We start from the raw sequence: 14,025 nt of genomic DNA, 5'->3' as shown, positions 1-14,025 counted from the left end.
CAGTCCCATTTACAATGGCACCAAAACCCACAAAATACCTAGGAATAAACTTAACTGAAGAGATAAAAGATTTGCACCCTGAAAACTATAGAACACTTATGAAAGAAACTGAAGACGTCGCAAAAAAAGGAGAAACATTCCATGTTCACAGACTGGAAGAACGGACATCGTTAAAATGTCTGTACTACCCAAACCAATCTATATCTTTAATGCAATCACCGTCACAATGCCACTAGCATTGTTCACAGAGCTAGACCAATCTGAAAATTTTTACGGAACCAGAAAAGACTCCAAATAGCCAAAGTAATACTGAAAAAGAAAACCAAAGCAGGAGGCATCACGATCCTGGACTTCAAGCTGTGTTACAAAGCTGTAACCAATAAGACAATATGGTACTAACACAAACACAGACACAGATCAATGGAACGGAAGACAGAACCCAGAAATAGACCACAAACGTATGGCCAACTAATCTTTGACGAAGCAGGAAAGTATATGCAGTGGAAAAAGGACAGTCTCTTCAACAAATGGCGTTGGGAAAACTGGATAGTGACCACGTAAGAACGAAACTGGAGCACTTTCTTACACAAAAATGAATTCAAAATGGATGAAAAACCTAAATGTAAGGCAGGAAACCATCAAAATCCTAGAGAACACAGGCAGCAACCTTTCTGACCTCAGCTGTAGCAACTTTTTTTTTTTGAGAGAGAGAGACAGAGAGTGAGCATGCAGGAGTGGGCAGAGGGAGGGGAAGGGGGGAGGGAGAGAAAGAGGGAGGGGAAAGGGAGGGAAGGAGGGAGGGGGAAGGGGGAAGAGAGAATGAAATCTTGCCATTTGCAATGATGTGCATAAAGCTAGAGTGTATCATGCTAAGCAAAGTAAGTGAGTCAGAGAAAGACAAATACCATATGATTTCACTCATTTGTGGAATTTAAGAAACAAAACAGATGGGGGGGCACCTGGGTGGCTCAGTTAAGCATCCGACTTTGGTTCAGGTCATGATCTTGTGGTTTGTGGGTTCGAGCCCCACATCGGGCTCTGTGCTGACAGCTCGGAGCCTGAAGCCTCCTTTGGATTCTGTGTCTCCCTCGCTCTCTGCCCCTCCCCCACTCACATTCTGTCTCTCAAAAATAAATAATAAACATTAAAAAATTTTAAAAAAAGTAAACAGGTGGACATAGGGGAAGGAAAAATAAAGGGAGGGAGGGAGGGAGGGAGAGAGAGAGAGAGAGAGAGAGAGAAACCATAAGAGCCTTAACTATAGAGAACAATCTGAGGGTTGATGGAGGGAGGTGGGGGCGATGGGCATTAAGGAGGGCACTTGCTGTGATGAGCACTGGGTGTTGTATGTAAGAGACGAATAACCAACTTCTACACCTGAAACCAATTTTTACCATATATGTTAATGAACGAGAATTAAATAAAAACTTAAAGTAAAAAAAGTCTAAACATTTCAGTTATGAGTCATATAAACCAAATCAAACTAGTTTCTGTAGGAGGGAGGACTTGTTGCCTATCACGACTTAAATGGAAACCTCTTAACAAATATTTATGACGAGACCCTGATGAAGCTGAATGGGAGAAACCAGACTGTGAGTAATCCATAACCAGGGTCCCAAGACAGATGCCGTTAATCCCTTGGCCAGTGTCCCGGAGTCTGCCTGGGACACGACTGGGCTTCAGGAAGTTAGGGTGACTGAGGAACCAGATGAGGAAGGAGAGTCCTTGTTCCATTGATGAAAAACAGCCGCACTGCATCTTCTTGTCAACAGGCGAAGCCTTGAACTCACCGCTACCCAGTCTCCACCAGAAGTTAATTCAGAGAAACTCGGTCTGAAAACCGAGGGGCACCCGGTCCACCTCTCCCCCCGAGAGCCTCCGCTGTGCTCCTGGACTCGGCCAAAGCAGCGGAGAGAGGCCACCAGCCCGTAACCAGACGACACGGCATCAGTCCCTCATCCAAGGGCGTCTGCGAATGACGCTGCCATGCACTGTCATTCCCCGACCGGGGAAGCTCCGTAAAATAATCCTGTCAAGTGAGTCGCAGCATCTCAGAGAACAATGTTCTGAGGACACTGCTCATTGAATTATTGAGTCCTTTTCATAAAATCCTCAGGCAAGTTTTGTCTCATCTGGTTATGTTTCTCTTGAGCAATGAGTCTTTGTCTTATAAACACCGAACTTTGTAACAAATCGTATTTCCCTATATATGCCAGGTCGGGTTAGATTTTAAGTATCTTGAAGGTACATACGTAAACATCCATACGCGTGCATTTACGCACACGCGCACACACGCACACGCGCGCACACACACACACACACTCTTATGCAGGCTTCCCCCACTCTCCAAAGGTAGAGTTGCTACGAAACCTTCCAAAAGCCGCAGCAGCATAAAGCCAAGAAGCCATTACCATTAATTTATATGGAAATTTTTCGAGCCTTCCCACACCCCAAAAGGCTTTGCTGACAGCTGCACAAAACTAACTGATGCTCAGAGACGCCTCCGCTCGCTCGAAGCCCCAGCCCGGCCCGAAGGGAAGCCACGTGGGGCCCGGGGAAGGAGCTGGGCCGGCGCCCTCGCTGCCCCGTAACCGCCGCTGTAATAGACGCGGCGGGTTCTCTGTGCTTCTGGCCTTTTTTTTGTAAAAGCAACATCCTCTCTGGATTTCAGCTAACAAACCAGCTATGCATATACATCTGCTGTAAAGCAAAGTGGCGTAAACGAACTTTCACAAGGCGGGGGGGGGGGGGGGGGGGGATATACCTGCACGCGCGTACACCTGCACCCCACACGGCCCCTGCAAAGTGTCCCATGCCCGGCGACCATGCGGCATTAGCCGCTTGGCCTAAGGAACCACCTCTGTCCCTCCGCCTGCCCATTTCTAACTCCGCCTCCAGGCATGCAACCCGGAGACGCTGCTTCGGTCAGTATGTTACAGGCTGACAGAGAGAGAGAGAGGAGAGAATGAAAGAATTACCTTTAAAAATGTACGTTTCATTTCGCAAATAGCCTTCTCTCTGATATCCTCAAGCTGTTTCACTGCCTGGGCAGCCTGCCGTGCCTGTTCTTCGCAAAATCCATCCAGAGAATACGTTCGGGACCTATCCAGCTACTCACCCGACAGATGTTGAATGTTGGAAAGTCCAAGTTTGTTACAAAAAAAAAAAAAAAAAAAGACACGAAGTATTCTGGTCATCCTTTCATGTCATAAAGAGCATATCTTAAACTCTCTTTCATACACATGATGCTTTATACACCAAATGCTTTCCGCGTTCTTCAAATCCACACACTCAGTTAAACTACATCTTAATAAAACACAGAAAAATACGTTATTATTTTAACTGTAACAAAGATTAAGCCTAAGCAGAAGAACTCAGGAGTTGAGGTGTTTTGAAATATCTGAGCCCCGGGGAGCCACCAAACCCAGGGATTGCTTTTACCCTTGAAATCTCGATTGCGTGTAAAATTACAGACGTGAGCACTAAACGTCAGATAAAGAGGCTAAAATTAAATAATCCAAATGACGTGAAGTGTGCATGAGCTCACTCGGCATGCAGCACGGGGGAAATCCCAGCGGCTGTGCTACTGGGCCCCACAGCACACAGACATTTCGCCCACTCACGGTAGCCCAGTGTCTTTCCTCCTTGCGGTGTTTTCCTGTTTTTCCCACCATGTGTTAATTCTCTCACCAAAACGCATTTTCATCAACACACACGCACCTTTATCCCTAGTGGTACTCTAATACTTGGTAAGTGTAGGCTTGCAAAAAAAAAAAACAAAACAAAACTGAAAAGTGCTCCCCTAACCTTAAAACTCTGGATTAACTCTGTGTGCTCCCTCTCCTCGTCCTTTTTCTGGTTACCAGGCCCTGATCTTTCCAGTAAAGGTGTCTCAAAACGTCGCTTCCTTTCTGAGCTCACCGCCAACCACTAACTGAAGTCACTCCTGCTCACACCTGCATTATTCTAGTGCTCTAACCATCTCTTTGCCTCTCCCTGCCTTCCATTGCCCCCCCAAAGTGACATCACATTAATTTTCCTAAAATGACAGGTTCAGAAACTTTCAATCACTGTTAAGAATAATTCTCAGAGTTTACTCTGCAGAAGAACCGCGCGGGGAGCCTGTGAAACGTGTAGGTGACTAGCACCGCCACTGCACTCTCCCCCGACAGGGGTGGGACACAAACAGTCACATGTGCACAAGGCAAAGTACTGAGCCCCCAAGACACAATTATTCTTGAACGCAAATCCCAACTCTCCAGCTGGTTCTATGGCCTTGGATAAACCGGTCTCCCTAGGTCTGGACGAAATGAGAACACAGGCCCTTTCCCATTTGTTGTGGACGCTCTGGGGCCCTGTGGCACACACTCGTCCACACAGCACGTGCACACCTGCCTCGGGGACCCCTTCTTGGTACCTGCGCCCCCAGCAGTCCACCTTCTGACTCCTGACCCCCGACTCGGTTCTCCAGGCTACGAATCCCTGCTGTCCCTCCTTCTGGGCCTGGTTTCTCCAGTGGGTCTCAGGAACTCCTGTCCCTGCAAACTTTCCTCACGACCCCCACCAGGAGCGCCCCCGCTCACAGCAGGTTCAGCTCCTAGCTCTCCCTTAGTCTGCTATTCTTGGCCCAACGTTCAGACCCAACCTAACTTTCGAATCGAACATAAACTGAGCGCTTTCCTCACATTCACATACACCCCCCCTACCCGACCCAGCTCCCCAGCTCCTCAAATCCAGCACGGCCCAGCTCATCACGTCCTCCTTTCCCGCAACACGCCTAGACTTCCACTGCAAAGGCTGATCTCCGCTTCCCCTGAATCTCTGGGCGTGAGTATTTCACAAGCATTGTTTGCCGATAAATCCTCCTTGCCTTCTATTTTGCTACCTGGTTGGCTAGAATGATTAGCAAAATTGAGGGACTACCTCTAGAATTAGCAATCATTTTTCTATGTAAAGAATCATCTCTTCCAATAAACTGTAAGCAAAGGAAAATTAACAATACCTCATTTTTAGTTTTACCCATCTCCTCTGCATAAAATAGGTAATTGACAAATATTTACAGGGTCTAAGGTCTCCAGGGAAGAGTCCTATCATCCCTTCTCTGTCACTCTGTGAGCATTACCATCCATGAGGCACAGCCTTCACAGATATACTAAAGTTTCCTTTGCCTTAACGCCCACCATTAACTGGTAAATTCTGTGACTAAGTCACTCATGAAACAATCTAATATAGCTGTCCAACCAATTTCCTTCTAGAATAAAACCATATAAAAGTACTCTTCAATGAAATGTCTCATACTTAACTTGAATTTAATCCTTTTGAAACATTAATCTCAATACAGTTATAAAAAATACACTTCATCTGTAATAATTCATTTTTTCATTAATTCTTTTATTCACTCGAAGACTACTTATTAAGCATCTACGTATCAGCCACTATATATAATCAATCCTAAAAATACGCTGATTTATAGGTATTAACCATATTACGCATAGTCAACACAATTAATTTTTTAGTTGATTATCAAATTTGAGTTGATTTATCAAATCCTTTCACTATTTTTAAGTCTAGATGACTATCAATTTTACTTTTTAGTACCTCCTTCACACAGTGGGTAAATGAAGCAAAAGCTGCTAGAATCCTGTTCAATTGTATACTAAACACTTAAAACATATAGTTCTATATACTTTAACCTCTCTGAAAGAACTATGCTAGGGACGCCTGGATGGCTCAGTCAGTTAAGTGTCTGGCTTTGGCTCAGGTCACAATCTCATGGTTTTGCTCATAAGTTCGAGTCCCGCATCAGGGTCCCTGCTCTCAGCACAGAGCCCGCTCAGATCCTCTGTTCCCTTCTTTCTCTCTGCTCCCTACCCTCACTCTGTCACTCTCTCAAAAATAAATAAAACATTAAAAAAAAAAAAGAAAGAACTATATAAACTAAAACATTCAGTAAGAAGCTCCCCCTTTCTGGGGCGCCTGGGTGGCTCAGTTAAGCATCCGACTTCAGCTCAGGTCATGATCTCACAGTCTGTGAGTTCGAGCCCTGCGTCGGGCTCTGTGCTGACAGTTCAGAGCCCGGAGCCTGCTTCAGGTTCTGTGTCTCCCTCTCTCTCTGCCCCTCCCCTGCTCGTGCTCTGTCTCTATTTCAAAAATAAATAAAAACATTAAAAAAATTTTTTTTAAAAAGAAGGTCACCCTTTCTTAGAATTGTGGAACAGAAAAACCCATAAATTGAAGCAAAACCTCCAAGTGGCAACTTATGACAATTTCTTGCCGTGTAATCTTGAGAGAGAAGAACATCGCAGGTAGCTGACAATTATATATTAGAAATTACTATTTATAAATGATATTGCACATTCAGAGTTTTGAAAATAAAGAAAGGGCCTCATAACAGACTTAGGTTGAATTGAGGGATGAAACTATGTATAAAGAATGTTGTTAGGGGCGTCTGGGCGGCACAGTCAGTTAAGCGTCCAACTCATGATTTCAGCTCAGTTCATGATCTCACGTTTTGTGAGTTCAAGCCCCTCACCGGGCTCTGTACTGACAGTGCGGAGTCTGCCTGGGATTCTCTCTCTCTGTCTCTCTCTCTCTCTCTCTGCCCCTACCCTGCTTGCTCACTCTCTCTCAAGTAAATACACTTAAAAGAATTTTTTTAAATAAGGAATGTTATTAATTATTAAAAATGACTATCCATGGAAACGATGTTCTTTGCAACTATTGTGGAATGTTAGTCATCCGTAGTGATGGTTTCTTCCAGATCTCGAGACAGGTATTCCTTTGGTTCAAAACTCCTTTTGTTCCTCCTGGTTTCTACCTGCAAACAGAGACTAACGGCAGTGTGCTGCTCCTCACCTTGATGAGGCAAATGGCAGACGGGGTTTCTTCATATTCTTTTCCACGTTTGCGATCAATTGCATCTTCACAAAGTCCCTTCACACAGAGCAGACAGCCTTGAAATAACTCATCAGCCCCAAAAAGATGGCGGCACAAAAATGACCTGAAAGGTAAACACTTTCCAGACTTATCTGGCTCCTGTTCAAAATGAATACAATTCACTTAGACGGAACTGTGTAATTGGTTTTGTATCCATATGTATTATATCTACTGTATTTAAAATGACATTAATAAACGTTAGTAAGCATAATGGGGTTTGTTTGGCTGATAATGTTGAAAGCAAGGTTCTGGTATCGGGTGTGTTGAGTAAAAAAATACGAGGGCAAACAAGTGATGATATAATTTTATGCCACTGAGTTCTAACAACTTTGAAACAGTAGGCAGCGATGTACAACATAAGTTATATTTCCCCTATTAAATTTAAATACTTTTCCTCAATTTATGTTTTCCCCAATTACAGGAAGAAAAATTAGCTAGACTTGGGAACCATTTGGAGAATGTTTCTTAAGTTCTCCAACCACCTATATCCTAGAATAGAAAAGATGAGCCTTGCTCTTTCCTCTGCCCCTTTCTGCCGGTCCGATCGCGGTCACAAAGGTGAGTATTATCACTTCTAACAACACAAGACAGAACTGAAGGAGAAAAGAGCAAAGTGAAAGAGATCAGGCTCCTTAAAAACTGGATCAAGAAAAGCGAACCTCCCTGTGCAACAGTGTATCAAAGAAGGGGGCGGGGGGGGGGCTTCTGCCCTTCACCCATCCCTTGTGGGGTGGCTAACTTTTATAGCTGATTTTGGTATATTTTATGTAAAAATATAATCGTCAGCGGGGCGCCTGGGTGGCGCAGTCGGTTAAGCCTCCGACTTCAGCCAGGTCACGATCTCGCGGTCCGTGAGTTCGAACCCCGCGTCAGGCTCTGGGCCGATGGCTCGGAGCCTGGAGCCTGTTTCCGATTCTGTGTCTCCCTCTCTCTCTGCCCCTCCCCCGTTCATGCTCTGTCTCTCTCTGTCCCAAAAATAAATAAAAAAACGTTGAAAAAAAATATATATATAATCGTCAGAAATTAGCCTTTTCCTGTCTTTCCATTTTATTGGCGAAAGCTTTATCCACCATGAAGAAGCTCCCTGGGCCCTTTATTCTCACTGCCCTCCCCCTCCCCAAGGCCTTGTGGTCTTTGTCATAAAGGCCTCCTCAAATGACACAGGCCTCGCATAACCTGGAGCTACTCACAGAGGTGGAATTTGTTCACGGACACTCCCCTGGGTATCTAGTACAGGGAAGAAAAGAAATCATACTAAAGACAAATGGCACATTCCAGAAAGTGAACCGCCACAAAAAAAATCAAACCCCATCTTGGGATCTATTCACGAGAGAATGATGATGAAGATTCACATAGTAACGAATCCACATTACCCAGAATTGTTTAAAGCTTTCTTCTTTCCTTTAAAAAAATATAATTGACTTTATGTGTGTATTTTAACACAGATATGAGGAAACTAGGGAGGGTTCACTGTGAAAACAATTATAGGTGGGGAAAGCATGAAAACATTTAGAACTGTGATGGTGAGATCTGACGAGAGAAAAATAATGCATCATCTGATGACTATTCAGGCAAAGGTGTTACCAGGAACTCGCCAACAAATTTCCATTGTATCGTACTAGAGAGCTAAATACATTCTCGCAAACTTGACTCACAAGATTGAACTGCTTGGCATTAGAACATATATCACAGAAATCTCTTAAAACCCAGGTCCTGGCTCCTCTAAAAATGGGGTAAGCATACTTTCCACTACTCTTCCCTCTAGGTACAACTAAAAACTGTGAACATTACATATGAAGTGAACATGAGAAGACACTGAGAGGTAGAGAAGACAGACCGGCCAGGAGTGACAGGGTGATCAGGCGCGTCGTCTTCTGCCTTCTACAGCCCAGGCTTGGAAATGCCAACAGGTGCGGACAGAAACGCCTGCTGTCTGGCTCGAGGGCCAGAAAGGGGCAGCCGAGCAAGACAGAAAACTTTTCAACAACCACCATTCTATCCCAGCGAGATACCACAGGGGGGAAAGGCCACGTGGAGAGCCTGGCATCGTGCCCCGGGCAACTGGTAGTGAGCTTCCCTAGCGGTCCTCTGGGGGTTTTCAGGGAAAGCTGAGCAGGGAATAGGGAAGGTCATCCTCCCTGGGTGGTGGTGAGCAGAGAAACAGAAGACATATAATTTTATAAGTTAAAAAATACAATGACTGAAATGAAAAACTCAGTATGTTGGCTCAACAGCAGAACGGAGTGGACAGAGAAATCAGCGAACTGAAAGAACAACAACAGAAAGCATTCAATCTGAACAACGGAGTAAAGACTGACTGAAAAAAATAAACGGACCCTCAGGGACCAGCAGGACCATAAAAAAGATCTAGCGTTTGCATCCCCAGTCCTAGAAGCAGAGGAAGGAGAGGGCAGGGCTAAAAACACTTGAAGAAATATGGACGAAAATGCAACAAGTTTGTCAACGGATGCACGAGCCAGAGGTTTAGAAGCCAGGGTGACTACAACAGGATAAAGACAGAAGTCCAACCACCACACATCAAAGTCAAACTTCTGAAAACTACAGCCAAAAGAAGAAGTGTCAAAAGCAGCAAGAGAAAAAACCATCTACAGAAGAAAAGCAATTCGAATGACCACGGAGGCCAGGAGAAGGGCTCAGAGGAAAGAACTGTCCACTCAGAATCCCATATTCAGCAGAATCTTCTTCGATGACGGAGAAACAAAGAAGATGTTTTCGGACACGGGAGAAGCAGGAGACTTTGCTGCCCGCAGACCTGCCCTAACGGAATGGCTAACAGAAGTTCTCGCAACAGAAATACACAACAAAACAGCCCAAGGAGCCCTGCGACATTGACAAGCAAGAGCATGATAAACAAACCAAACTGAATACATTTTAAAAACACATAGACTGTCGTTCTCATTGTTCTCGTTCTCGAGTTTTACAATGTATATTTGATGGTGGAAGCAGAAAACGATAACAGTGCCGAAAGCAAGTGGAGGAAACATTTAAGACCGTCATACTGTAAATGGGGGAGGGCAGAGAGACACAGAGGTAAGGTTTCTACAGTTCACTCAAACTAATAAAATGCAACGCTAGTAAATTGCACGCTACGTATGTATGTTACGCCAACAGCAACCACCAAACAGCTACACAGACATACTTTAAACAATAGTATAGAAAAATCCAAATAGAATTCTAAGAAATACTGCTATAGTTGAATATTCAAATAATCCACAGAAAGAAGAAACAGACAAAAAGCAGAGGGAAGAAACAGAAACCAAAAAATAAAATGGCAAACTTAAGCCCTAACAAATAAATAATTAGACTGAACGTAAAGGGTCTAAACACAGCAATTAAAGACCGAGATTGGCAGATGGATCTGAAAACATGATCAAACCATATGCTGTCTCCTAGAAATGAATGGCCATCAACAACCCCCCTTCCTCCCAACCCCTCACCCACACCCCTCCCTCCAACCACCCCTGTAGCAAAGGGTGTCCCTCGAACAGAGGAGGAGTTCAGCTCTCCGCATCAAAGCCACCCAGGCCAATGAAGCAGTGAGGCTAGAAAGTTACGTTAACCCATTCACAAAGCAGGCTAACTCTAGCCTAATGCCTGGCATGTAGAGATGCTAAATATTTTTGAATTAAAAAAAAAAAAAAAGACAAGCCAAATCTGGGAGAAAATGTTTATAAACCATGCACAAGGGACTCGTGTCTAGACTATAAAAAGAACCCTTGGGGCGCCTGGGTGGCGCAGTCAGTTAAGCGTCCGACTTCAGCCAGGTCACGATCTCGCGGTCCGTGAGTTCGAGCCCCGCGTCAGGCTCTGGGCTGATGGCTCAGAGCCTGGAGCCTGTTTCCGATTCTGTGTCTCCCTCTCTCTCTGCCCCTCCCCCGTTCATGCTCTGTCTCTCTCTGTCCCAAAAATAAATAAAAAACGTTGAAAAAATTTTAAAAAAGAACCCTTAAAAACTCAACAGTATAAAAATAAACAATCCCACCAGAACATGTGTAAGGGACATGGAGAGACATCTCACCAGAGAGACATGGAGAGACATCGCACCAAAGAAGATTCACAGATGGCCCATAAGCACATGGAAAGATGCTCAACATCATTAGGGAAACGCAAACTGAAACCACAACATGACACTGCCAGAAAACTACCGGAATATCTAAAACAAAAGAACAGTGACAATTCCAAATGGCGGCACAGAGGTAGAGAAGCTGAATCACTCCTACATTGATGTCGGGGATGGAAAAAACAAAACAAAACTAAACGTGCAATCGCCGTATGACCCAGGATTGCACTCCTGGGCATTTACCCCAGAGAAATGAAAACTTGTGTTCCCATAAAAACCTACATATGAAGGTTTAGAGGGCTTTATCTCTAATAAACAAAAGCTGGAGAACAGCAGGTGTACCTCCCACTCCCAGCACGCGCCGCTCCCCGGCAATCGAGGAACGCCGGATAAATGCGGCAGCCTGGACGGAAGTCCAGAGTTGCGCTCAGGGAAGAGCCAACCCCAACCCAAAGGTCGTATACTGCATGACTGCATTTATACAACATTCTCGAAAAGACAAACTCACAGAAATGGAGACCCGCGTCGTGCCTGCCACAGGCTAAGAAGAGGGTGGGACTGGGAGGGAAGCGAGTATGGCTGTACAAGGGCAACACGAGGGACCCTGCGGTGACCAATCTTCTGTATCTTGATGACGTCAGTGCCACTGTCCTGGCTGCCATGTTGTACAGTAAGTTTGGGGGTTCTACCTCTGGGGGAAACAGGATGTCTCTCGGCATCATCTCTTACAACTGCATTCAATCACAGTTACCTCAAAGTACAAAGTTCAACAACAACAACAACACGGGGCTGCCAGAGACCCCGTAAAACAGGATTAACAGCCATTTGACTCCTATGACGTAGTCACTCCCCTTTCTGGAAGCAGAAAGGTCAATCAAGCGACCAGGGGAAGTCATCGTAAGCTGTTCACAGAACTATCATCTCCTCATGCCGCAGACTGACATACTGGGAAATGTCGTCAGTGTTTATCATCACGTGTGATATACAAAAATGGTGTTTGAAAGTAAGATTGACTAAACCTACTCATAACCGTGATGTGACTTTCCAATCACTGAGTGAAAAGTGATTTATACCTGCTTCCATACTACATATTTAAAATAAGGTTTCCCCTTAACATAGTTAAAAATGCATTTGCCTCTTTAAGCTTACCTGCTCTTCTCTGTCTTAATTCTTCTAACATTCAATTTCCAAGTAACAAATGCTTTATTAATTCTGAAAGGAAAGATATTTCTTACATTCTATATTTGTAAGTCATGTATTTATATGGAATACATTTATTTTACTTTTAATATGAGATTTAGTGCCAAATTGGTTTCCGCACAACACCCAGCGCTCCTCCCAACAGGTGCCCTCCTCGATACCCATCCCCCCCACCGCCCCCCCATCAACCCTCAGTCTATTCTCAGTTTGTAAGAGTCTCTCATGGTTTGGAATACATTTAGTAACATCTTAGAAATCCTAGATTTCCTAGAACAGGTTGCATTCATCATAAACTTTACTTAAAGCAAATACCAGACCACATCACTTCTCTCCCAAACTATCAACAGAACAGAGGAAAGTAAGCGTCATCAAAACTCATTATAATTCTTATAGACACATAATTAGTTTAGTTACTGTTAGGATGTCCCTGGAACCACAGTGGAGGGGACGGCCATCTTGCCAGTGCAACCCAATGAAAAGCCCCTAGTAGCTGCCAGAACGAATTGGAGGTCAACCAATCACCGAGCGACAGCACGACCTGGCGCGAAAAAGGCCCACCCGGAACCGGAACCGCTGCAGCTTAAAAGCCCTACCCCACCACACCCGGGCGCGACCTCCCTAACTCCTCTCTCTCTCTCCCTGAGTCATGGAACCTCGCCCGAGACCTTAGTTTCCAATAAAGCCTTTGACTGCTAAAACTTTTAGTTCTTGACTCTTACCTTTACCCTAGCCTACGCCTGACCCTAACAGTTACCACATCCCAATTAATATAAATCTATAAAAACATATTCTTTTCCCTTATACCTTATTAGCTGTTTTTTTTTTTATTTTTTTTAACGTTTTTTTTATTTATTTTTGAGACAGAGAGAGACAGAGCATGAACGGGGGAGGGGAAGAGAGAGAGGGAGACACAGAACCGGAAGCAGGCTCCAGGCTCTGAGCCATCAGCCCAGAGCCCGACGCGGGGCTCAAACTCACGGACCGCGAGATCGTGACCTGAGCTGAAGTCGGATGCTTAACCGACTGAGCCACCCAGGCGCCCCTGCTTACTGGTTTTAAAAGAGATTCTATTTCGAGAAGAGTCAAGATTCATTTTTTAGTGATAAGAAAAGTAACGTTGGTAAGAAATCACTGTATACTGGTAAATAAAAAATTAAGATAGTGTATATCATATTGATATTTAATTTATGTTTTTGAAAGGATGCATTTGTAATTTTAAAACCTCAAGGAACCCGTCTGAGAAGGATGGTAACGGTGACACTTGGTGACACTTTCAAGGTGACACTTGTTTGCCAAAGCGAGATTCCTTACGCGGCAGGCAAGAGCCAACTGGGAGAGGACCGCCTGAGGGGCCAATCGGAACCAGCCCATCTTCCTGGCTGATTCTGAACCACAGAAGACTGAAGGAGCCCCAGGGACAAGCAAGCAGTTCAGAAAGCGTCCCATGATGTCACACAAACAGGCACACCCAAGGCCTTAGAAACACCTCAGATCTGGTAACGTGACCTAAATCAGGCTCCCAACAGGCATTCCAGTTAAGTTCCCGTCTCACTTCCATCCAGTCACAGAACCTCAGGACTCCAGAACCCTGGAAACCAGACGAATCACCCCAACGACAGTGTGATGAGTGTCCACACCAGGCCATGGCACAAGTCCTCCGGGACGGCCCACGAGGTAAAAGGCGGGCACTGCAGCTCAAGTCACCCCTGCACGAGACACACATCACCTCTGTAAGCCGCTAACCCCCTACACTGGACACACCACGTCGCCTCCATAAGCCGCTAACCCCCCCTGCACCGGACACAGCA

General features: G+C 44.9%; 1 protein-coding gene across 1 annotated transcript in view; it reads right to left on the bottom strand.

Annotated features, from left to right (window-relative positions):
• DNAH14 (dynein axonemal heavy chain 14) overlaps nt 1-14,025 on the bottom strand; it is a 404,678-nt gene that overhangs the window by 256,146 nt on the left and 134,507 nt on the right. Inside the window, 3 exon segments of the mRNA XM_042976694.1 lie at nt 2,979-3,110; nt 6,856-7,000; nt 12,167-12,229. Of these exon segments, the coding sequence (XP_042832628.1) occupies nt 2,979-3,110; nt 6,856-7,000; nt 12,167-12,229 (340 nt within the window).

Source organism: Panthera tigris, chromosome F3 (assembly GCF_018350195.1).
Source record: "Panthera tigris isolate Pti1 chromosome F3, P.tigris_Pti1_mat1.1, whole genome shotgun sequence".
Classification (NCBI taxonomy): domain Eukaryota; kingdom Metazoa; phylum Chordata; class Mammalia; order Carnivora; family Felidae; genus Panthera; species Panthera tigris.
This window is presented reverse-complemented; position numbering and strand designations above follow the sequence as displayed.